A 22,947-nucleotide genomic window follows, 5' to 3' on the forward strand; every position below is an offset into this window, starting at 1 on the left:
CAGCCATGGGAAAAACTTGATTTAAGCAAACTAAAGGAAACTCTTGCAATTCCTCAGGCTTTAAACCACTACTAAATAATAGTGGTATTAATTCTGACTATGCATGTTGTAAAACAATTTTTTTAAAATAAAAATATTGATTGAAAGCAAGGGCCAAGGTACTCTGAGGCCATTATCATCACTCTACTGTGCTTGTTCAGTGAAAAGCTAAATTTTTGATAAGTATAACCATCTATCACCTCAGATAGTATAATTGCACCGAAAACTGTTCCAGGCTGGTTGTTTACAAAATGGTTTTTTGCCTTGAAAAGTGTCACTTGGGAAGATTTTAATTGCGTGTCTTTGATCCCATAAAAACAAGCAAGTGAAGGTTCACATCAAGTCCTCCTCCACCCCCCACCCACCCCCCCCTTGTACATAGCTGGTACTTGGAGGACTCTTTCTAAGACTAAGATCAGTTAAGTATCAGGTTGCTGTATGTAGCCCTACTCAGGGAGAATATTTTCGGTGTATCTGTTCAAAGTTTCCCTAGCTTTTTCCTCCTTATGCATTAACTTGTTCTGCTGTATTGGCTGTTGAGTTCTCTTTTAACAACTTGAGTGTTAACATCTTTAAAGTCACTCATTAGGATACAGACTTCAGTATTTACTTGTCATCTAAGACATGATGGCTTGGGTGCCTGTCAGATATCTGGCATCCTTCGTGAATATATGGCAAGGCAAGCTGACAAGTCAGCTTTGGCAATGCTGCAAGCAGGCTTTTTTTGTAGTGTTACTATGGCAAGAAGGACCTTTGTCGTGATATTTCCATGTCCTTCTTCCTAAAGACTTTGGGCTGACACACCGAAGCCTTTTGGATGGGGGGGGAAGACTCAGGCAACTTCATGATCAGTTGATTTGTTTCCATGGCTCTCTTTCTGATAAACTTTGTTACACATGTAACAGCCTCATTAGTTTTAACAGTGTGCAACCATAGTTTGACCCATAGTTCTGTGCTTGCAGAGACAAACTAGATTTAAAAAAGCTAAGATACTGCATATTATTTAGAAGTTCCAAAGCTGTCCTCCTGTCTTAAGACTACGGTAGGCTTTTCATCAGTTAACATAGTACATACAATGTTCTATATGGTCATGCCTTAAAAAACAAACTAGTTGTCCCCACAGAACATCAGTGTGTACTGGATGTAGTAGGATGTGGGCTGCACTGGTTCTAACAGCCAAGATTACAGCTTTCTCAGGGTCGTGCTTTGCTTTGACTTGTATTTATTGTGCTTCATCCATTATATTCCTTTTCCACACTGTATATAATAGCAAGCAGTTTTTCCCATTTTGCTGTCCATTTGCCTCTCACAAAGGCAGTAGCGTGGAGCTGGAGAGAATTGTGTATTTTCAAGCCTTGCTGGTGCAGCACAGTGTAATGACTGTGCAGAAGACCACACGTGAATATTTTCCACTGCAGTGCTAAGCTGTATTAGTAATGCTGAAGGGGGCTGTTAGTGGTCCCCTGGGCTGCATTTTGATTAACCACTTAACTACTACTTGAATTCTCCTAACACTGCATTGATTTCAGTAGTGTTAATGGAACACAGCAGCACAGCTGGTGTGAGGGTGGACTAGCAGTAGAAAAGTTAATTTTCTTTAAATCATACCGATGCTTTGCTACTGAAGTTTCTAAAATGTTAGTAGAAAGCATTTTGTGCTCTGCATTTAAAATCTTGAAACCTTTAGCTCATTTCATTGAATATGTTGATCATGCTTTCAGCTCACACTGCAAATTCTCTCTTTAAAGAAATCTTACCAGCTGGAGATAAAAAATGTGAATTAAATTGAGAATGCGTTAATTAGTGGGAGAAGGCAAAGGAGACCTTACACAAACTAAACCAGCCTTATCTACAGTGTTGTGTCTAACTGTAAATACCAGATTTCAGAACTGAAATAGAAACAAGAGAAGGGTTCCATGAATAAAAGTAAGAATAGTACTTTTGTATAATGATCAAAACCAGAAAGAGAACAAATAGACATAAAAATGGTGAATAGACTTGATCAGATATGATGACTCTGCCCTTTTAATACTAAGGAGGTTCCTGATTTTATAAGATCTGCTGATGGGAAACACTGAGTTGAGCTATTATCTGTGCTATATGTCATGAAAAGATATTCTAATATGCTTTTTTGCACTAGTTGAAAATCTGGAGTTCAGCCTTAAGGTTCCAAAGTATATAAACTTTTGTGTCATGTTAAATCTTAAGATATTAAGATATCTTGATAGACCTTAAGATAGATCTTGATAGACCTTAAGATATTTCTCTTCTCTGAAGAATTAAGAGTTGGTCCTTAGCAGACTAGACAGACTGCTGGTGTCACAGTTTGCAATTTAAACAGTATTGTGCCTTTTTCACTTGCTTATTTTTTTCATTTGTTATTTTAAAACTCTTATGACAAATAGAATACCTATCAATAAACAATCACTACTGAGTATCTAATTATAACTGTTATTCAGCCTCCTGTGTTAGTGGATTATTTCTAGACTTCCTACCTGTCTAATGGAGAAAAATTGAAGCAGAATTTTTTAGCCTCTTACAATGTACATTATTTGAAGGATGGTGCGATAAAGGAAAGGGACAAAACATGTTTGTAGCGCACTCACTTTTACTTATTTTTACTGTTTTGTTAAAGAGTAACTAGCAAGCAAACAAAAAATCAATTCCCTATCACAGGTTGTGCTTTTAACCATGTAATTCTCTCTTGGGTGTTATAGACATTCACTAAACCAAACTAAACCTGTGGACATGGAGTTTAATTGCAAGAGACAAAGACAACCTGTATCTGTGAACTGGTGTTGAGAGACCTGTGTCAAAGGCATGGGACTTCAGCCAGTATAGTTGTTCCTGCAGAGCAACAAGGGAGAAGTATCTTTTCCAGTGCAAGGTTAGGTGGCTTAATTTAAATCTGCCAAGTCATTCGTGCTAACGTGACAGACTTTGCAATGAAATAACTGATGATTGTTCACAAGTTCAGTTTCACCTGCTGTGCACTAACGATCTCTGATGCAAAGCTGTGTATCTTTAAACAGGCACAGACATTTGCAGAATGAACATATGGCTCCTTTCTAAACACGGGGATGGAGTTTTGGTTAGTGATGTATTGAATATCCCAGGACCTCACAAACAGAGCACTGTATTTAAAGAGCTTTTAAATCTAGAGTTGCTTGGTGTTTTATCAATATTTTCCATTTTTTCCAGGATAATCTATAACAACTATGTGCTCTTACATTTATAATATGCTCACATACATATTTTAAATTTGTCAATGCATTGACTCTTAATGTAACATCATGTGAGATAAATGTTTAATAATTATGTCTTTGCATAACAGCAGTTGAGGAAATAAGCTGCGCATGACTTCAAAAACACTCAGGTGTCTGTAGAATAGAAATTAATATGGCTCACACAAAGCTTAAGAGAAAAAAGTGTGTGTATTACCTGTTGCTGTGTACTGACATGACAGTTGCTGTATTTCTAACTTTTTCGGCTGTAGGTTCTAAGTTTTGGCTGGGAAAAGATATCTCAGAACTTGCATTTTAATTTACATAATACCTAATTACGTATAAAAATCCTTGTGGTTTCTCAAATGCTATTTTCCAACAAAAGTAACTTTAATGTCTGGCTTAATAATGTATTTTTTCCCCTTCAGGAAAACTATCCAACATGAATTTGGTAACAGCATAATGCTTCTAGCCAGACCTTTATTTTAACAAGAATCTTCATAAGGTATTAGGGTTTTTTCATCATCTCCAAATGATGAAGAAACTCTGAACTCTTGACTTGTGTTTTAATACTTGCTTTTCATACTTTGGAAGATCCAGATAGGTAGATCAGCATCCCCAGGGTTCCACTTGCTTCATCTCCCCTGTCTTTGTGATCCATTCAAAAGTTTAAACTGGTATCTGATAGAGGTTGGTCCCAACTGTCCATGGGATAGGCAAGATTGGTTCACCTCTGGATTCCTGTTTAAGAAGAGCCAGCTCCTAGTTAGCATGGATGATCAAAGCCTGTGAAAAAAAAAAGCGGGGGGGGGGGGGAGGTTGGCAGTATGGGCCCACACTGAGCTAGAGACGCTGTAGGGAATACTGTCTAACACTTGCTGCTTCTGCTGGTCCAGCTATAGACCATACAGTGTGGTTTGATGAGGGAAAGCTGGACAGTTAATTTGTAGCTATGAATTTGTATTTAAAGAGCCAGATCACAGCTTCCTTGACTTTAGATATTTTCCAAAGATGTTTCCTATGCTTATAACTATAGTTCAGAACTGCTAGTTTAGTAAGCTGCCTTTTTGTTGCCCACTGGCTACTAGCTGTTACCAACAAGCTCCAGCACACCCTTCATGTCTAGTTAGTAGTGAGGAGCTACAGGAGCTGAACTGTAATTCTTCGTATAGGTTCTGATCATTAAGGAATAAAAAAGTTGGGAGGGATGTTTCTCAACCTAGAACTCACACTGACTATGGCCAAGAAGAAGTGATAGGGCTTGAGTGCAAGTAGTAGAACCATCAAAATTATTCACAAGTGAATTCAGTCTTTTGCATTTAATTCCCAGGTTTATGTGTGGAAATCAGTATGTTCCAGACTTTCCCATTTCTGCAGGTAGTGCGTTGCTTTGGACATCTCTTATTGATGTAGATGTGTTTCCAGTCCAATTACGTCAGCTAACTTACTCTTTGTGGGCACAAAGGAAAGGTTGCTTGTCTAGGCAGTACTCAGGTGGAACAGAGTTGCTTTTCTCTAGTGCATCTCCTGTTCTTTCACATTCATTTTATCTTTTATGCATATATTGCTACATTTTGTTCTGCTCTGGGTAATGCTTTATGTAAATTGTTTCATGGGACAGTTTCTGTTTAAGCTATACAGAACTGCTTTCGCTATGCTATTACCTGATTAGTAGCTGTGAATGAAGCAAGTGAAAGTTGGTATAGGTGTTTGGGTTAGATCCATGGTAAAGCTGAGTGGGAAGATAGAATGGGAAACTGGTGGGCATGTGAAGTGAGAAAATCTGTAGCTTGTGCTGACATAAATGTCTGTCTCTTGCTTTTTACTTCTTGGAATGGGCAGGAACAGGGAGAGTTGGCTTTCTGCTTGGAAAGTATCTATATGTAGTACTGCCGCAACTGACCTGAGCTGTTGAAGTGTATGGCTGGTGCAATATCTGACTGTTGTAAGAAGGCAGTTTTTCTTCTTGCAAGTAGATCTTGCAAATACAGGGATCTTGTAAACCCTTTTGAGCAATGCACAGTAGCAAAGATCACTGCCCATCTACAAAAATACACTTGCATGCAGAAAATGTGTTTACAAATGATAAAAGCAAACAGGTATCTAGACTACGGTTGTGTAGCTACCAAAAATGAGGCCATTCTCTGTATTTTGTGTTCTTTTTCTCCATCCTTCCTTCCTTCAACAGATGATGAGATATCCATTAAAATGCAATATAGCGATAAACTTAGAACACTAGATGTTTATGCTGTAAAATCAAGAATTATAGCTTGCGTTTATGTATTGCCCTGTATATAAAGGGACTTGAGAAGAAGGGAGGGTTTGCTTGACTAACCCTCTGAACTAGAAGGCAGTCATATGATACCATAGTTAGCTTGAGATAGAAGACAAAGTTCACAGATCCTTCAAGTTGGCAAGCTGTACCTTCCAATCAACAGAAAGGGCATAAAAGCAGCTTTTGAGTACTTTTCTACTTATGACAAATAAGCAGTTGAAGGAGTAACATCAAGTCTAAGAAGGAATGACCATCTTGCAGAGGAGGATCGTTTAGCTCAGAGCAAGCAGTGCAAAGGCTGTATGTTATGCTTTCTTAAGTGGCTTTGCTAGGCTGTACCAGCTGCACCTCCTGCAGCTGCAGCCCCTGGAGGACTGTCATTCCCAACTCTGCTTTGCTTTCTGTAGTGCCAATCAAAAAAATGTTTCTGGTTTCAAGTAATACTTTTAGGCAAGAACTATTTTTACCTGATACCATATGAGTGATCCAACCAAGAGTCAATGAATGGTAGTGCTGGCATGGTGAGGGGTGGCTGAGGAAGGATACCCCTTAAGAAAACACTGTTGCAGCAGCAAAGGTATATGTAAATGCATATTGAATACCATTAATAATACCTTCTCTTTAAGGGTTTAATAATTGTCTCTTATCTTTCTGAAAATTGCTAATTATAGTTGGTTGGCTCTATATATAGTAGCTATGGGGGGGAGCAAAAAAATCTTTGAGCGTGGCGAGTATAACTTGTCCAAATGCAACTGAAATTGATAGGAAGACTTGTTTGATGGAGTAGGATTGCTCAGACATTCCGAATTTTCAACTCTAAGTTCTGTATGATGCTGAAAGTTGCACTTTCCCTGTGGTTGAAGTGCACCTCTGATGTTATAGCATAGATTTAAGATGCCTTTTCTGTTTTAGGAAAATCTGAATTTGACATGCATTATGAAAAAGCTCTGTACTTATTTTGTATTCAAAATACTTACGAGTTTGTAAAAAAAAAAACCAAAACAAAACCCAAAAAACTACCCACCCACACAAGAAAAAAAGCCCACAGTTTAGACCATAAGGCTCTTCTAATGGCATAATATTAATTACTGAAAATTCCCATAATTTTAACCATGCCTCTTTTTGCTTTAAGGTAGGTCTGCTGCTGTTTGATCTCAAGCACTGATTTCAGTGTGATTCAGGTGGAAAGTCTGAAGTGTAGTAAAGCAAAAAGTCCCATTGTTATCTAGCTGTACTGACTGAATTTAGAACATTAAAATTGTTGATACCTGTATGCATGCTCTGTGTGTTCTTACTTGGAACAGAAATCAGAGCCCTAGATGTCAGGGGTCTAGTTTGCAAAAATCCTATAAGGATAAGAAGATAAGGGAGAATATTTTGAAAGTGCTTATTGATTTGAAATTACAGAGTCATCTTAAAAACTACTTTGCTTCAGTGTTATTGTCATTGGCAGTACAGCTCAGTTTGTCAAATTAGTGCTGTTGCAGAGACTGCCAAATAAGTGTCATCTTCCTGGCTTGATTCTTCTTTCCCCATCCACTCCATTTTGCAACGCTTCACTCACATTTCAAGTTTTTATCTTTAAAAGAAACTATTTGGGGAAAAAAAAAAAAATCAGATAAATCAGAAGGTGGTTTTTTGTATATAATATAATGTTCCAACTTTTATCCACTGATCTTGTCCCTACTCTATTCTAGTACTACAGATTTTTTTCTTTTTCTAAGCTCTCTAGTTAGCATATTCTAGGTGAAGTTGTGCACTATATCTCCCATAGCATGAAGTGTTCCTAGGTTGATGGATGGCTGGCTTTAATGATCTTGATTCTTGCCTGTGGGAAAAGCCAGAAATGATGCAGGTATAATTTAGATAACTCTGGGATGAGCTACCTAAAGTGAAAACCTTATCCTTTGCTGCCTTTGGTAAGGATCTCTCCACTACGTTAATCATTTTTCTTGCCTTAAAGGCCTGCGCTAGAGGGTTCTTCTAAGTTTTTTAGAGAAAATCCCATCCTGGAGTTGATGTGGTAATGTCCTTTAAAACTACTCCTTTTTCCTTGGCTCATGGGCGAAAAGTGTTTCAAAAATCTATAATGATAAAATATTAAAATAGGCAAAAAAGAAAAAAAATCTTGGGAGACCACAGGAAATTTTTCTCATGAGATGCGATGCAATGCTACTCAGTTGTAAATTTAGATCATATTGCAAAATTTATTAATTGGGTCATATATCTGATGCCAAGTTGTGGATCATGGGTATTTGATAAAATAACAGAACTTGAAAATCTAGGTTTTATGTTTAAGAGCAATATACGTCTTACAAATGTTTCACAATCAGAAACAAATTGTTGTAATTTCATCGTTTTAAGTACACTTTGATTCGTCAGGTATTTTGCTTTTTGTTATTTTCAGTATGGGTTCGCTTAATTTTTAAGTCTTCGTAGACCAGTTTTTTGTAATTCAGCACTCTTACTGCAAGCCAGAGCTGAATTCTATGCAACCATTTTCTTGTATAGTCAAATAGAGCACACTGAGTTTTAATGTTACAACAAATATTACACAGTAGGAGTCTTAGTCTGGATTGTGGATTCATGAAAATAAAAGGAAGGATTCATTAGGCTATCTGTCAGAACTGTAAAATGAAATTCAGTTGTGGTCTATGTTTCTCTTTAGATCTCATAAATGGAGCCCAAGAACAGTGTGAATTGCCTCCTATGGATGGTTTTCCTCACTGTGAAGGGAAAATAAAGGTAACTGAACTGGTTTTAACCTTATTATATGTGTTCTGTTAAAAACTGAATATATGTTGCAAGAGGTCACTACTTGGACAATGCCGTAAAACAAGAACAACTGGGTCAAAAAAGAAAAGAGGATATTTAGGAGTGTGTGTCACTACAGCACTGCTCACCTCAAGCCTTTACCACTACTGGCATCCTGTTCAGACAGGCCTAAAATGCCGGCTTATCTTAAAATGCTGTATTATTTAATAAAATGCCTTATTATTTGAATGCTGTCTTGTTATTCAGAAACTTTCTTCTCCTTTTTGAGATGCCCTATTTTCTTCCCCATTATGAGTCATTTGGCATTCTTCTACCCCAGGACTGGAATTCTATGTGTACCTCATTCCAGTCTTTTCCTTGTTTCAGCAAGACATTGGTTTACAGTTCTTTCCCTTCTTTGCCAGCAGCTCTGTCCACTTCCTCCCTTCCCCTTTTCTGTTAGAAGCAATCTGGTTCTTCTGCTCACAAGCTGGGCACTGCACTAAGTGTGCAACCAGAACACAGCTGATTCTATAGAAATCCTATATTTTACTAATAATACAGTTGGAAACGCCAAATACTGAAAGCCATCAGGCATCAGTTGTAAAAGAAGAAAAAAAAAAAAAAACCACCACAAACAAACAAACAAAACCAAAAACCAACCCAAAATTTGCAGAGATGGAGGTTTTTGGGGTTTTTTTTCCCCCAAAGATACATTTCAAATGTAAGAATACTGTTCTAGTAGTGGAGGACAAAAGTGAAATTGCTGGACACTCAGATATTACAATTCAAGCATTACAATTTATTTCTGAAAGTTAAAACAAATAATTACCAAAGTATATGTGAAATTATGTTGCCTTTTTTCTCTAAATAAAATTCTTAGACTAGAGTATTTGAAAAAATAATCTGTAAGTCTTAAATCTCTGGTCTATGTTTTGATCTGTTTTGACAAACTGGCTGCATAGTGCCTATGTAATATGTTATTTGAATATTAAAATATGAATTTAAATCAATTACTTGCTTCTGCAGAAATGGCATATTCTTGGCAGAATCCGGCAAATTTAAATCTTGGTAACTGAAATGATCTGTTAAATACTAGAGCAAGTGTAACATGGGGGGGCAATGCAGTCAACTCCAGCCACACCCATATGTCTGGATCCTGATTATATTTTCCTTTTGATATTTGTCTCTGCTTGCCTGGCTACCAGTTTGTATAAACTGTGCTCATGTCTGGTGTGTAGTTACTTCCCCAATGTAGCAGAATGCAGAGATGCATTATGCTGCAAAATATTCATGAAATTCCTTTTTTGTTATTTGTGATTTTATCTGGTTGGATATAGTCGCTTGCAGCTTCCCCCTGTTATTCCTGAGTTGAGTGTGTAATAGTATAGAATTATTATGTAGTACTTAAACCTAACAAACTATGTTTATGTTCTGTTACAGTGGATGAAAGATATGTGGCGATCGGATCCCTGTTATGCAAGTTATGGTGTAGATGGGTCTACATGCTCCTTTTTTATTTACCTCAGTGAGGTCAGTAGTCTTTTAATCTGCAGAAGGGGAACATCGTAGTGCCTTAATATTTCTGGTAACTGTTGGCAAACTTTTCTCAAGAGAAGTCATAACTTATAGAAAAGAGGAAAAAGCTACAAAACCAGAAATCTTATGAAGTGTGTTGCTATTATTCATAAGTCCTCCTGGTGTTTTTAGCCTGGAGAATTCTAATGTTTATAACTGAAGTGATGTAAACAGGAACTGTCCAGGGAGTCCACACTAGGTATCCTGTTTAACTGAAGTATGAATTCAGTCATAGGTCCTCTGAACACTTCTTCTGTTGCTTTCTATGTAGCTCTTGAGGTAGTAATAGGGAGGCATTTGGGATGTAAAATTTGGAAAGTGGAAGTAGATAGTACATCCTCCTAAGAAGCATGGCTGTTTCCTTCTTTAATCCTACTGTTCATGAATTGCAGAGTCTGTTAACAGAAAACAAAACCCCTGAAAGTCACAATTTTGAGTGAAGTTGCAGATATATTGGCACTTGAAATCTTCTTTCTTATTAGTAAAATTTTGATAACTTACAGCAACTGATCTTGGAAGTAGTATTGATATCTAGTGGCTTACTGCTTGTGAAGAACTGTGAGAGCCAATGTGGTTGCATAATTACAAGCTAGTATTAATTGTGTAGTCTCTGCAGGATTTGGGGCGAGAGGCTGGGTTTTTAAATTATGTATCTCAGATTAAAAAGTATTATGTAAGTAACTTGGTTGTAGTGAAAGCAGTTTCTGTTAATTTACTCAGTTTACAGTCATTGAACTTTTTGGGGCATCGCTTTAATTTAAGCAGCAGTAATAGTTAAATGCATATCCAAAACACATATCTGAAGAAATAAAAAAAGGCTAGGTTGAATCACAAATTTGACTCATTCCATTGCTATTACCAAGTGTTGATTTATTTATGGGCCATAAAGCTGGGGAAGGAAAAGATACAGGATGAATATATTATTTATCCTGTTATTTATCATAGAAGCTAGAGATATGGTTTCATAATCATCTGAAGTTGATCTAAGTTTTTTTACTAAAAGGCTATGTTTTAGCACCAGCGGAGTTACGTTTGTATAGTAGTATTCTGTCAACCAACTGGTGCTTCATGTTTTTAATGCAGATGTATCTTAAAAATGAAGATGTCAACTGAATGTGAGAATCTAATATTCTTGAATGACACTTCTTATTCTGTATTTCTCTTAAATCACAGTATTCTCTGTGACAATCTTCTCTGATCATCGGTTTTGAAAACTCAGTTGATGCTGCTAGTTTTTTCATAATTGATCTTTTAGCTCATCCTCATGGCAAAATGCAAGCAGATTTACAGAGGCCAAATGATTGGTTTTTTCAAGGGTCTAGGGTTTTGAAATTTTTCTTTAAGGAGTAATATTGAATTTGGGCAACTTCTCATTTCATGATGGAACCACAGTACAATTAATTTATGTATACATTTGGTAACTTCAGACAAAGGTCTTGTACTTTTGTTTTAAAGTGTTATCCCATGGCAGAACTATATAAAACTAATATTGGGTGAGCATGTTATTAGCCTTGAATTTGAATTTGGCATTCTTAATCCTATGATTAATTCCATGATTAATGCCCAGCAGCAGAGGTTGAAAGCTTAAATGTTTGCGAATGCAAGCATGAAATGAAATTCTAATAACACTACAATGATGTGGATTTATGAGGTGTGTTGGCTGCTGAGGATAACTTGGAAATGCTGTTGCAAGAGTAATTTGTCAAAGTGGACAGTGATGAAGAGTTGACAATTTATAGTATGGTTGCACAGCTGAATGATAAATGTGTCTACAGAGCTCTCAAGTCAAAACTGCTGATTTAAAATACTAAAATGCATTAGGGTACTGGAAGGATATTACTGTTAATTTTTTTCTTTTTTTATTTTAAGGTTACAGTATAGGAATAAGATGCTCGTGTACACATCCTTTGCTTGCAAGGGCGATACAGGCATCAAATTATGCACAACCTCAGTTTGAAAAGACAGAATATGCATCAAATTGTGCATATGTCTGCTTTTGCTCTTAAAATCACCTCTACAGTCTAGCATGACAAGCACCTGTGCTCTTTCATACTCTTTTGGGATCTACTTTTTTCATCTGAAGCAGCTGAGTTAGGGTATTACGTTACACTCATCTAGCACTCTTTGTAATGCAATTTTAAACTTGTAAACAGAGAAGCCTGAAATATTACATTTTGGTGTATAATATGGCTTCAGAACCACAAATTCACAAAGTAACTTGCCCACAGTTTATGCAGAGCTGTAAGACACAAAGCTTGGAATAAAACACAGTCATGCGCTCTCCTTCTGTTTCCACCATGTATGTCTGCAAAATAGAAAAAGTGCAGTCAAAATGCAGGCTGCCCCAAGTCATCTCTTCCGCAGCACCTGCATAAATGCAAGTATTAGAGTTCTGCCTCCTCTGATTTGCTTGGGATGGGGCTCCTGTAGGAACATAAGAGCTTGGACAGCTCTTCTCCACTTTCCTTCTCATGTCTTGGCTGCTTGAGCAGAATGGGAAGTGAGTGTGGCAGAAGGAAAGGAAGAAGCAATCCAACACATTCAGGTTTATGCTTTTTATTTAAAGCTGTCACTTGTACAGGCTTGCAGATAAAGCTGCAAGGATTTTTGCACTTCTATTTTGCTGGTTTGCTGCAGACACCGGATCACTGATGGGGGATGATAGGCAACTGTGCAGTCCTCATCACACTAATTGCGCTGGAGCTTTTGAAAGACTGGAAGAGACACAAATGGCCTGAATAGCAAATCCAGGCTTATATTCTCTTGAATAACACAGCAAGACAGGGATTAGAAGTAGCAAAAATTGAAAAGCAAGTTAAGATAACTCTAAGGTTTCTAGATAGTTGGGACTTGTTTCCTTTTAACCGTGATACAAACTTGCCCATTGAGAAGAGTTACTTCCTTTTAAATTTAGCATTTAGTTATGAAAAAGCCAGTTTAACACTGGAATGTCACTGACACAGTTATAATTTTCATGGATGGTATTGCCTCTGGGGAGAAATGTGAAAAAATTAATTTCTAGACAGTACAAAAATATATTTCACTGCAAAATGTCACTCTGCAGCTGAAGAATGAAGCTTTTAAAAATATTTTCTAGAAAATGAATTTTGCACACAGTTTCCCACCTTAACAAGAAGCAAAAAAATAAAGTGGAAGGGTCTTATCACTCCTTTTCTTCATCTAGATATGTGCTTTCTCTGAGAGAACTGCCTGCCACTCGAATGGGACCGCTGCTGTGCCTGCTGGCCAGCCAGTAGCTGTGATGCAAGTTGCCACTGCCCAGGGGTCGTTACGTTGACGCTTACCTGTCAAAGCTGGGCAGACCTGATTAAAATGCCAGACTTTGGATCTCCAGCTCGCTTTTCAGGTGCAAGCGTAATGTTTGGTACCCATCTTGGAAGTGGATCTAGTGCTTCAAAAGACTGAAACTGTTTCAAAGACCAGTCTTTGAGACTCCTGTAGCTGTTGTGCGTGTGCTAGTAAACCACTAGAGAGAATTCTGGTTTTCAGTTCTTCTGACTTGATGGAAACAGAATGCATGGTTCGGTTGCAGCAGTATCTTTGTTCACACTGTTACTTTTGCTTTGAAGGATAAAGCAGAAAAGTATGAACTGAAGGTGATTTTGAATGTGGGTTTGTTTCCAGAATGCAAGCTGTAGTCTGGGGCACATTTTAGTGAAAACACCTGGGAATTGTAATTATACAGGTTCCTCAAATCCTTGTGGTTTTGCTAGTTTACTGCAATTTGCTCATGTCTGTGGAAGTCCCCTTTCCACAACTTCTGCTGTGTGTGTATGATAATTTCTGACATTGAGGTGAGTTAATGATTTGCATTTCTTCAGTGTAATATAGCATCAAACCAGCTTCTTTGAATTCTACGCAATTACTCAGAAGACTGACAAAATGGTATTGTCTGAAATGTAAAGCAGGAAAAGCTCAAACTTCTTTAGTCATCTTACATGTGTCCTTAAGAAATTGAAATGCTAGTGATAGTCAGTACTTTGTCCCCAAATCATCCATTAGCGTATTGGTCTGGATTTGGGTGATTGGGACTCAGATATCTTTTCTACTTCTGTCACTTTAAACTGGGATTAGTATTTTTCTGTCTGGTTGGAAGAGGCATAGGTGCCCACGTAAGAGAGGAATCAAATTTAGCACACATTACTGAAGTTAGAAAAGAGACCATTTGTTGATTGATGGTTATGTATAAAATTGCATGTTGCAGTGTCACTGGGACTGTGGATACCTAAGACCCAATGTTTGGGATTGCCTTTGGAAACAACCAAATCACAAACCCATACACTCCTCCAGTTCACTAAATAGGCAGCAGTCATCTTGTGCACCACAGATTTTGTAGCATCTTCAAAATGACTACCTATCCCTGAGGAAATGCTAAGCAAAGACAGGTATTACAGCTTGTAGAGGAGTTGAAAGTCATCTTCCCAATGGGACGAGTTCTTTCGCATCAAATTCTCAAATGGATTTTCTAAGTGAACATTATGAGTTCTCTTCTCTGCCTGCCTTCATACTGCCTAATAAATTTAAAGATGCACCTTCTGTCACCAGATATTGCAGCACTGGTTGGGTTTTTTTGTTTCCCACTCTGGGACTGACATAAGATACTTAACAGCAGCACTTCACCATGGATAGAATTACACTGAGCAATAATGCTGTTCACCTGATGTGCAAAGAAAGTTGATTTAGCTTCCCTGTAGCTGGGCTGCACCTGCACCTTTGGAAAAGTCCAAAATGAAGATTATCCCAAGTGTTTAGAGAGAGTACGCATCAGCTTTTGCTCTATTAAACTCCCGTTATGACTCTAAAAGCATAAAGGACTTCCTGAAATTTTGGATGTGGATTGCTGCTGGCAGAGAATACTTTCTTTCAGTCTGGAAGAGGCTCAGACCACCCTGGTGCTACAGATGTTTGCCAGGTTCTTATAACTGTCCTTGAAGTCCTTGCTCTGTGATATAGCCAAGTGCTGCAATCTTGACTTCCCTTCAGTTTAAGTGTGTTTCTGAGGAAGAGTTACTGGAACAGGCACCTGCAAAACCTCTATAAAACATACTCTTCTAATTTCTTAAGTTTGGGGTCACTTTCTAATATAAAAACATGTTTTTGTATTTATATACTTTCTAATATAAAACATACTTTCTAATTTCTTAAGTTGAGTCACTTACCAGTAAGGTATGTAAAGATAAAGTCACTGTGAGAGTGGATTGTCTATGATAAACTGAACGTGAGTGTTTCTCTAATCCCTTAAGCAGAATCTGGGCATTCACACCCCAAAGCAGTTCAGAACACCGGCTTTTCACTAATGTCTGGAATCATATAGCACTTAAATTTTGGACTTCTGAAGTACAATGCAGCCTAACCTTATGGAGTTAGCTATGTATACTCTAGACAGTGCTGTGTCTACTGCAGTTCAAAAACAGGTAGGGAACACTTGACTTCTCAGGTGGACCTAGTTTCTTAAGCCTCATCAAAGACTACCTAATGCACTTCATTGGCATTGAACTCAACACTACGTACAGGAGGCACAGCTGATCTTACTCAAAAATATGACAGTAGAAAGATAAAAGATAAATATAGCGTGTTCTAAATAATAGCTTAGTGGATATATTGCTCATTCAAAAAATGGTCAGTCTTCAAATATGCAGTTGCTGCTTCCCAACAATCTTCTTTAACTGCTAATCTGTAGTCTGATATAACATCCTTCCAATTAAATCATGCGCATGACCATGTAACAGTTGCTACGGAGAGAATAAGCTAGAGAAAGAACTGATGCTAACCCAGCAAGAGGAAGGTGGTCCTGGAAAGGGGGAAGAGGAGTCTGGTTCCTTCTTTGGAGACAACTTCTGTGTTTTGTCTTAAATGATCAAATAAAACACATAAGTTGGAGAGCAGGATCCAAACAGACACCACTGCTTGAACTTAGGGCTTGTTGCATGCAGGTATTCTGTACCTAAACAAATACAAAGCTGAAGTATTTGTAAGTTTCTGATGGAGATTTCATCTAGACTCACTTTAGTGATATCATAATCCTTTCTGTCGTCATTGCCAATGACAGAGAAGAGGTGAGTGGAACAATACCAGATCTGTAACTGTACTACAGCCTTAGCACATGCTATATCATCTTCCTGTTTATATTCGTATACATACACATTTATACACACATTTGTATGTATACATACACACACTTCTTTTCCCCATTGTACATGTTATAGAATCACAAATATTCCTGGCCCAGGACAAGTTACACTTTAATGCTGTTGCATTTTCTGCAGACTTTTTTGTTTTGAGTTAGGTGGTACAATACAAAATCAACCAAAGCAGGTCCCCCCCCCCCATCACCCTGTTCTGTAGTAGGAGCTTCCAGAAAATGTGTTGCAAAACACATCCCTAATTCTTCTCCTCACATTCCCTGCTGTATCTCTGTCTCGCCCTTAGTAGTTTCAATGAAAGCTGATAGAATCCATCAAGGCAATTTGGGAGCAAGAGGAGAAAAGCAAGTTCCAGGCCCCAGGTGTTTTCACAGAGCTTGCATCACTGTTGGTGCTTATTTGTCACACAAGGCAAAGGACATTGAAGGCCTCCACTCAAGCCAATCTCAGCAGTTTTAGACATGCCTTACCTTTCTTTCTCCCACATCTATAGTTGGAAGTTTGTACTCACTGAAATAAAACTTGACTTGTACTTATCTTACATCAGTAAGTCTGAGAAAAATGGTTTAAGTTTTTCCTGGTATTTGCTGGGAAAAAGATGATTTCATGAGCATTCTGCTGCATTTCTCAATAACTATAGCACCCATTTTTGTTTTCAAAGACGTTCTGATGGCAGTGGTTAATAGTCTGAATCTGAGAAGACCAACAGGACTTGTTCAGAAATGATGAGTACAACTAGTTACTACCATTGTTGGCCATATTTGAGTCACACAAGGCAACCAGGAAAACTACGTAACCACTTAGGTTTCATATTTAGTTATAGGCATTGCTGTGTTCTGTATGAGAAACCGTGAAGGGATTATCTGAAGTGGCAATACTTGGTTCTTTAAAAAACAAACAAACAAAAAACCCCATTCACCCACTTTCTAGGTCATGGGAAGTTCTCATGAAACTGTAGGTCCTGCCAAGAGCTGCAATTAGAAGTAGTTTCTAGGCTTAAAGGTGAAAGATTGCATGTTCTGGACAGGAAATGTGCTCGGTTTGAATTGAATACTGATATGCTGGGCAAGAGAGCAAGGCCAAGTAATGAAAGAGCAAAGGAAAGAGCAGAAAGTGGTCGTCTTGAAAAAGGGCAATATTATGGTTATTGAAATTATTTGCAACAGAAGTAGTATGTATTCTGCACTACTGCGTAATCATTATATGGGGCTAAATAGATCAGAAGACAAAGTACGTTTTGCTACTCATCTGGATTAGTGTAAACTGATACTTTTAATTCTGATGCAAAATATTGAGTACCATTTCTTTATAAGATTTTGAAGCAATCTTTACTGAGGCTTTGTACTGCTGTAAACCTTACTTTTACATAGTGCAATGCAAAACCACAGTTAACTGGAAGCTTTTTACTTGAAATACATATAAAAACACAATTACTGTGGTTTTTGAGGAAGGCAGCGATAAAGTTAGCAGCCTGCTAGATATCTTGTATAACTAACATCAAATCAGCAGGCTTTGTAATTCTGCAGTAGAAGCCTGTCAATGCTAGCATTTCCTTTTCCAGTAGTTCTATAAAAGCTGTCTCTGAAGTCTTCAATTTCTTGTGTAGTTGCATAGGTTGAAACCCCTCTCCCTTTTATCAAAGTGTATGCAGGCTGCTGATCATCTGTAGCTCTCACTGAACAAGAAAGCAAGAACCTGAGATGGAGAGAATTATCTCTGTTCCCTCAGAAAACCTTGGTTTTGTTGGAAGTGCGGTATTTCTTGAGTACTAGACACCTCTAAGTACTGGTGTTATGACTTGGTAGGCTTCCCTGCTGTAGTTTTTCACTTTCTCCTTCTTTGCTCTGTAGCTACCTGATAATACCTGCTGTGATCTAGAAGTGACTTCTGGTGCAGGAGCTTCAGAGTTGAGTGTTCTGCCTGCTGCCATCACTCTAATCATATTCTGATTTTCCTCTCAGTTTCTCTTAGAACTGTGACTTATTAATTCCAGTTGATTCTTTAATTTTTCTGAAAAATTAACTCATGTTCTGACAACAGAATTTGTATTAGCATTTTGGCTGGTTTTGCTGTCATAATGTTTCTGTCTTGGGGGCATGTATACCTCTGATCTTTTTTGCCCAAGAATACCTGAAATTTGCTATTAAAGTAATCCTAGTTTGGCTGGTTTGTCAGTATTTTGCCTCTCCATCCCCACTTTCTCTTGAGTCAAATTTCTTCTTTCCCCTTCCCATGGTATGTCAGATTTGTTTCCTTCATCTTTGCTTTCTTGGTGCTCTTGTTAACTATTATCCTCTCATATAAAAGCTCTTAGTTTGTGAGCCATTGACTCCTAAAAATGTGCAGAATTCTTTCTTTTTTCTTTAAGAGAATGCCTATGCATTCTTCCTAGTGCCTATATCAGTCCTGAAAATAACAAAACAATTGGCATGCTTTGAAGAATCTGATTTAAAAATCCTCCAGAGAGTTAAATCGGTATTTCTGATGAAAAGAGGAATTAACTGAAAATATCAATAAGGCAGAATGAGTGCTAGACCTACTGCGTACACTGATATTACTTTGTGTCTACTTAAGTGTTTATTTGTGATTGGAATTACTGTAATTTAATTTAGATTAGAGGGAACATTTCTAAAAGCACAAAACCCCTATATTTGTTTTTCAGTCAGTGAGGCAAGCTGCTAACTGTCCTTGGCAGCTCTGAAAAATCTTCAGTTCCTTTAGGATGCCTGATGGTGCAATGTGAAATACATGAAGGCAGAAAAGAGGCACGTACCGTAGTCCTTGAAATGTAATATCTTAATATAGATCAGTTTCAATGCTAGGAGTAATTAAAAAATATTTGTACTACTTAAAAAAAAAAAAAAAAAAAGAGATTGGGACTGTGCACTATTTGTAATATGGAGCTTGCAACTCTATTTTACCAGCAATTCCACAACTTCCACTCATACAAGTTAGGGTTCTTAATTGCTACAATTTCTAGTATGTTTCCAGAATTGGAGACCAATCAAATGTTTTCAAATGAAGTTAACTGCTTTCAAACGTTGTATTAAATATGTTAAGTAGATTAGGTCATGGCATTCAAATTAATGTTTCTATATAATTTGTCTGAGGAACCAAAGCTTGATACATGTCTTCTCTTTAATGAGGTTATGGTGTTTATTAATTTATTTTCATGGGACTGGTCTTCTAGGCAATCATTTGGTATGATCTTAAGCTTTTAATCTCTAATGCTTCAGGCTTACTGCACCATGATTGAGCTAAAATTGTGTTTTGACAGGTCTATGGCTGGAGGAACCATGAGAGCAACTCTGACTTCTAATTCTTCGGGAGTTGTAAACTTAATCAGTAGTGATGGGGTATCTTAGCATTTCTCCCTTTGCACAGTACAATTTTTGCATTTCTCCCTTTGCACAGTACAGTTATGTTTCTGTTTTCATGGGTGAAATTTCACTCCAACAGTGAAATTCCTTCTTCCTCAAAGTGAATGGTCTAATTTCTTAAGGCACATGAATCATAAAGATTCTACAGGACAAGCAAGATCCCTAGGGAGAGCACAGGAGCTTTCAGTGACTTCCATCCATTTACTGTTTCTTCCCTAACTGCTACTTTTTTTTTTTTTCTAGTAGACAATAGTAGAAGTATTGCATTCACACTGATTTTGTTTCTCTAAGAATTACAGCTACTAATACTTGTGGATATTGCTACTTATGTTAATTATGTTAATTATGTTACTTATACCCTTCAAATAGGATGGGTTTGGTTTTATTCTTCTTTCAATTTTTTGTCTAGATTGCTACAAGGTAGGACTTTGATCCTTGGGTTTTATCAGTCTTTACCTTTTTATAAAGATATTCTAGGGAGATGGGCAATGTTCCAAAATATGTATTTTTATTTTAAGGTTTAGAAGCATAAAAAACCCTAGTGATTTTGAAAACATTTAGGAACTGCTCAGAGAAACTATATTTAGAGCATTTAACAGCTGACCTCTACCTTGAAAGGGTTTTATCTCCTGTATTCATTATCATGAATGAATATCTAAACGTGACTTTTGGTTGCAAATTTGCAAGGTTAAAATAGTATTGAATTGCAAAATGTTGTCTTAAGCTTTTCTTGCAAAAAGCAGATTTACCTTGCAGTGACTTACTGATCAGCCAATGACTTATTTAAGCCATAGAAAGGTATAATATAAAGGCAGTGAGAGACTTTGGTAGACCAGCTGAAAGTAGAATAGAATGATTTCTTTTCATGTGATTGTTTTACAGGTTGAAAATTGGTGTCCTCGTTTACCTTGGAGAGCAAAAAATCCTAATGAAGAAACTGATCAAAAAACAGTGGTAAGGACAATGTTAAAACATAAATAATTCAGTAATTGTGATTCATGCAAAAGATCCTGGAATCCTGTGCCACATAAATGCTGATAAGACTAGACCTTACCATTTTTATTCCTTAGCTCCTCAAAACTGAAGGGAAACGTCCTTGACTTTATATATGTAGCTCATCATGTATTTTCTCCAGTCATTGTATCACGCTGCAGTCTTGGTGGTGATTTCCATTAAAAACATTTCTGTGTTTAGATTTTTGAAATATTGTACACAGATACTGAGGAAAAATTACAAATCCATAGACCGTACACTAGTGTTAAGTGACCATATATGAAACTGTCTATTTTTATTGTCCCATAGATCTCGATAAAAATACCTTAATGGTATACATATAATACCTTATATATATTTCAGTTTTGTAGCAACATTTTGATTACTCCTAATTTTTTTCCTTTAAAGCTCTACAGCATGCAGAGTTGTTTCTAAACTATTGTAGCCAATTATGTAGCACTTAGGTATTTTAAGATAATTGTTGGGCTGTATGTGAACATTGCTTACATAACTTAGATATAGACTGCCTCATTTTGTAAAACCAATTGTTCTTAGATCAGTCTAGCTTTAAAATTAATATTTCCTTTAAAATTTATGTTCTAATAATGTTTCTTCCTTCATGATATAATAGGAGACTTCCTTGTATTTGGAAGATTCATGATATACATGAATCTTCAGCATACTGTTCTGATTTTATATTGTGTTTTAGAGATACTTTAACCTCATTTTGAAGCACATGAACAAAACCAAATCTTATATTGCAGAAATAAATACTTTGTGAAACACTGCAAATGTATTCTGTGGCTACCAAATACTACCAATAAAAAATAACAGTAATTTATGTGGCTTAGAAATATCTGTTTAAAGATATCTTAAATATTTGAACTAAAATCTCAACTTGACTTTAGTGTTAGCAGTGTATTTTTTTATTTTTTATTTTTTTTAAATGAAGAATGTAAAGCAGAGTTCTAATTTGAGATTTTTTTTCACTTCTGGGAAGTACATTATTTGAAGAATAACTAATGTTTTGGGGGTCTTTTTTAATGCTTTAATTGAAGGCTGAAATTCGCATCAACTTTGATAATCTCTACAAAATGATGTCAAGACATGAGGAATTCAGGTGGATGATGTTACGCATCAGACGAATGGCTGATACCTGGATTGAAGCAATTAAATCACTTGCAGAAAAACAAAATTTGGAGAAGAGAAAACGAAAAAAGGTAAATGAAAACATTTTTCATTCCTGCCACTTGCAGACATATGGACTCTTTTCAGCTTCTTGGTCCAGGGGTAACTTAAGAGTGGAAATACCAAATATGCCTAAAAGGCTCATGTTGTGCCTCTTTTCAAGAAGTATTTTGCTGCTTGAAACTACTGTTACAGAAATAGTTTTACATCATTTCCATGACTCAATCTTTAAGTAAGTTTTCTAACCTCCTTCTTTTTGGATAAAATAGAGACTATGTAGAAGTTTCTAAAGGGAGAAACTGTGAATTTACTGCAAGCTGATGACACTGGAGTGTTTTATGCAGTTGTAGAAAACAACAATTGTACATATTCTTTGTCCAAAATTGAGACTCTAAATTTCTGGTTTGGATTTGAGTAGATTTAAAGTTGACAACAACTTTGGATCGGATCAGTTTAGACCTCCTGTAATGAGTTCAATTTAAAAAGAGATTCTTGAAGTGAAAAGTTCTATTTTATTTGACTTAATTTACTTTTTTTTAATTACCTCAACTAGTTAAGATAAAGCTGAAAGTTGTAAACACAACAACGGGTTTCTCTTCCCACCTTGTTCATAATGCAGCCAGTCCTGAGTGACAGCAGGCTGTGCACAGTCATGTTTCTACCTTCTCTTAAGCCTGGCTGGCTGCAGCTCAGCTCCTTGCTTGAGATCTAGGCTCCATATTGCAGCTTTAATTTTGACACGTACTACAGTCTTTGAGTAGGCTCACTCTCTGTCAAGGAGCCCTCCAGCCTGTTTTAATAAAGAAATATAACATCAGAGAATATATAAACTCAGTAATAACCAGAAGTAGTATTGTCTTGCACAGGCAGCTTTGATGGGATGCTCTAGTGCTTATTCTTTGCTTTTAAAAGTCCTTTCAGGTTGCTCTGTGATTTCATTTTAATATGTCAACTTCAGTTCTGGGAGTTGCAAGAGATTTGAACAAAATGGTTTTGAATGTTGCCTCTTTATAAAAAGAGGGAGGGAAAAGGGTTTTGGTGTTTGGGAGTTCTTATGCTTGGCACTATATGCACCCACGCTCAAATAACAGTCCAGGTATGTAGCGAAGTGTTTGGAACTCAACTTCTGTGCTTTGTTAGAAAGGCAGACACAAACTTCAAGGAACTACAGAGAAAAATCTCCTCCTGTGGCAATGGAGACTAGAGGTTTGGAAAGTATCCTGTTACTCTTATGCAGTCTTTCAGAGTTCTTAATGACTTCTTCACAACAGCATATCCTTCCTTAACTATACTGTCTTCAATAAGCAAGTATATACTACTGGAGAATAAAAGTCATTTTTCAATCAAAAGAA

The 22,947-nt window shown here is 37.0% G+C and overlaps 1 protein-coding gene across 2 annotated transcripts in view; it reads left to right on the forward strand.

Annotated features, from left to right (window-relative positions):
* The window catches only part of MGAT5 (alpha-1,6-mannosylglycoprotein 6-beta-N-acetylglucosaminyltransferase), a 133,928-nt gene that overhangs the window by 60,093 nt on the left and 50,888 nt on the right, over window positions 1-22,947 (forward strand). For both annotated transcript variants that reach the window (XM_075757178.1, XM_075757179.1), the window contains 4 exons: window positions 8,207-8,283; window positions 9,736-9,825; window positions 20,297-20,368; window positions 21,466-21,627. In XM_075757178.1, coding sequence (XP_075613293.1) covers window positions 8,207-8,283; window positions 9,736-9,825; window positions 20,297-20,368; window positions 21,466-21,627 — 401 coding nt within the window. The remainder of the gene's footprint in view (window positions 1-8,206; window positions 8,284-9,735; window positions 9,826-20,296; window positions 20,369-21,465; window positions 21,628-22,947) is intronic.

Source organism: Balearica regulorum, chromosome 6 (assembly GCF_011004875.1).
Source record: "Balearica regulorum gibbericeps isolate bBalReg1 chromosome 6, bBalReg1.pri, whole genome shotgun sequence".
Lineage (NCBI taxonomy): Eukaryota > Metazoa > Chordata > Aves > Gruiformes > Gruidae > Balearica > Balearica regulorum.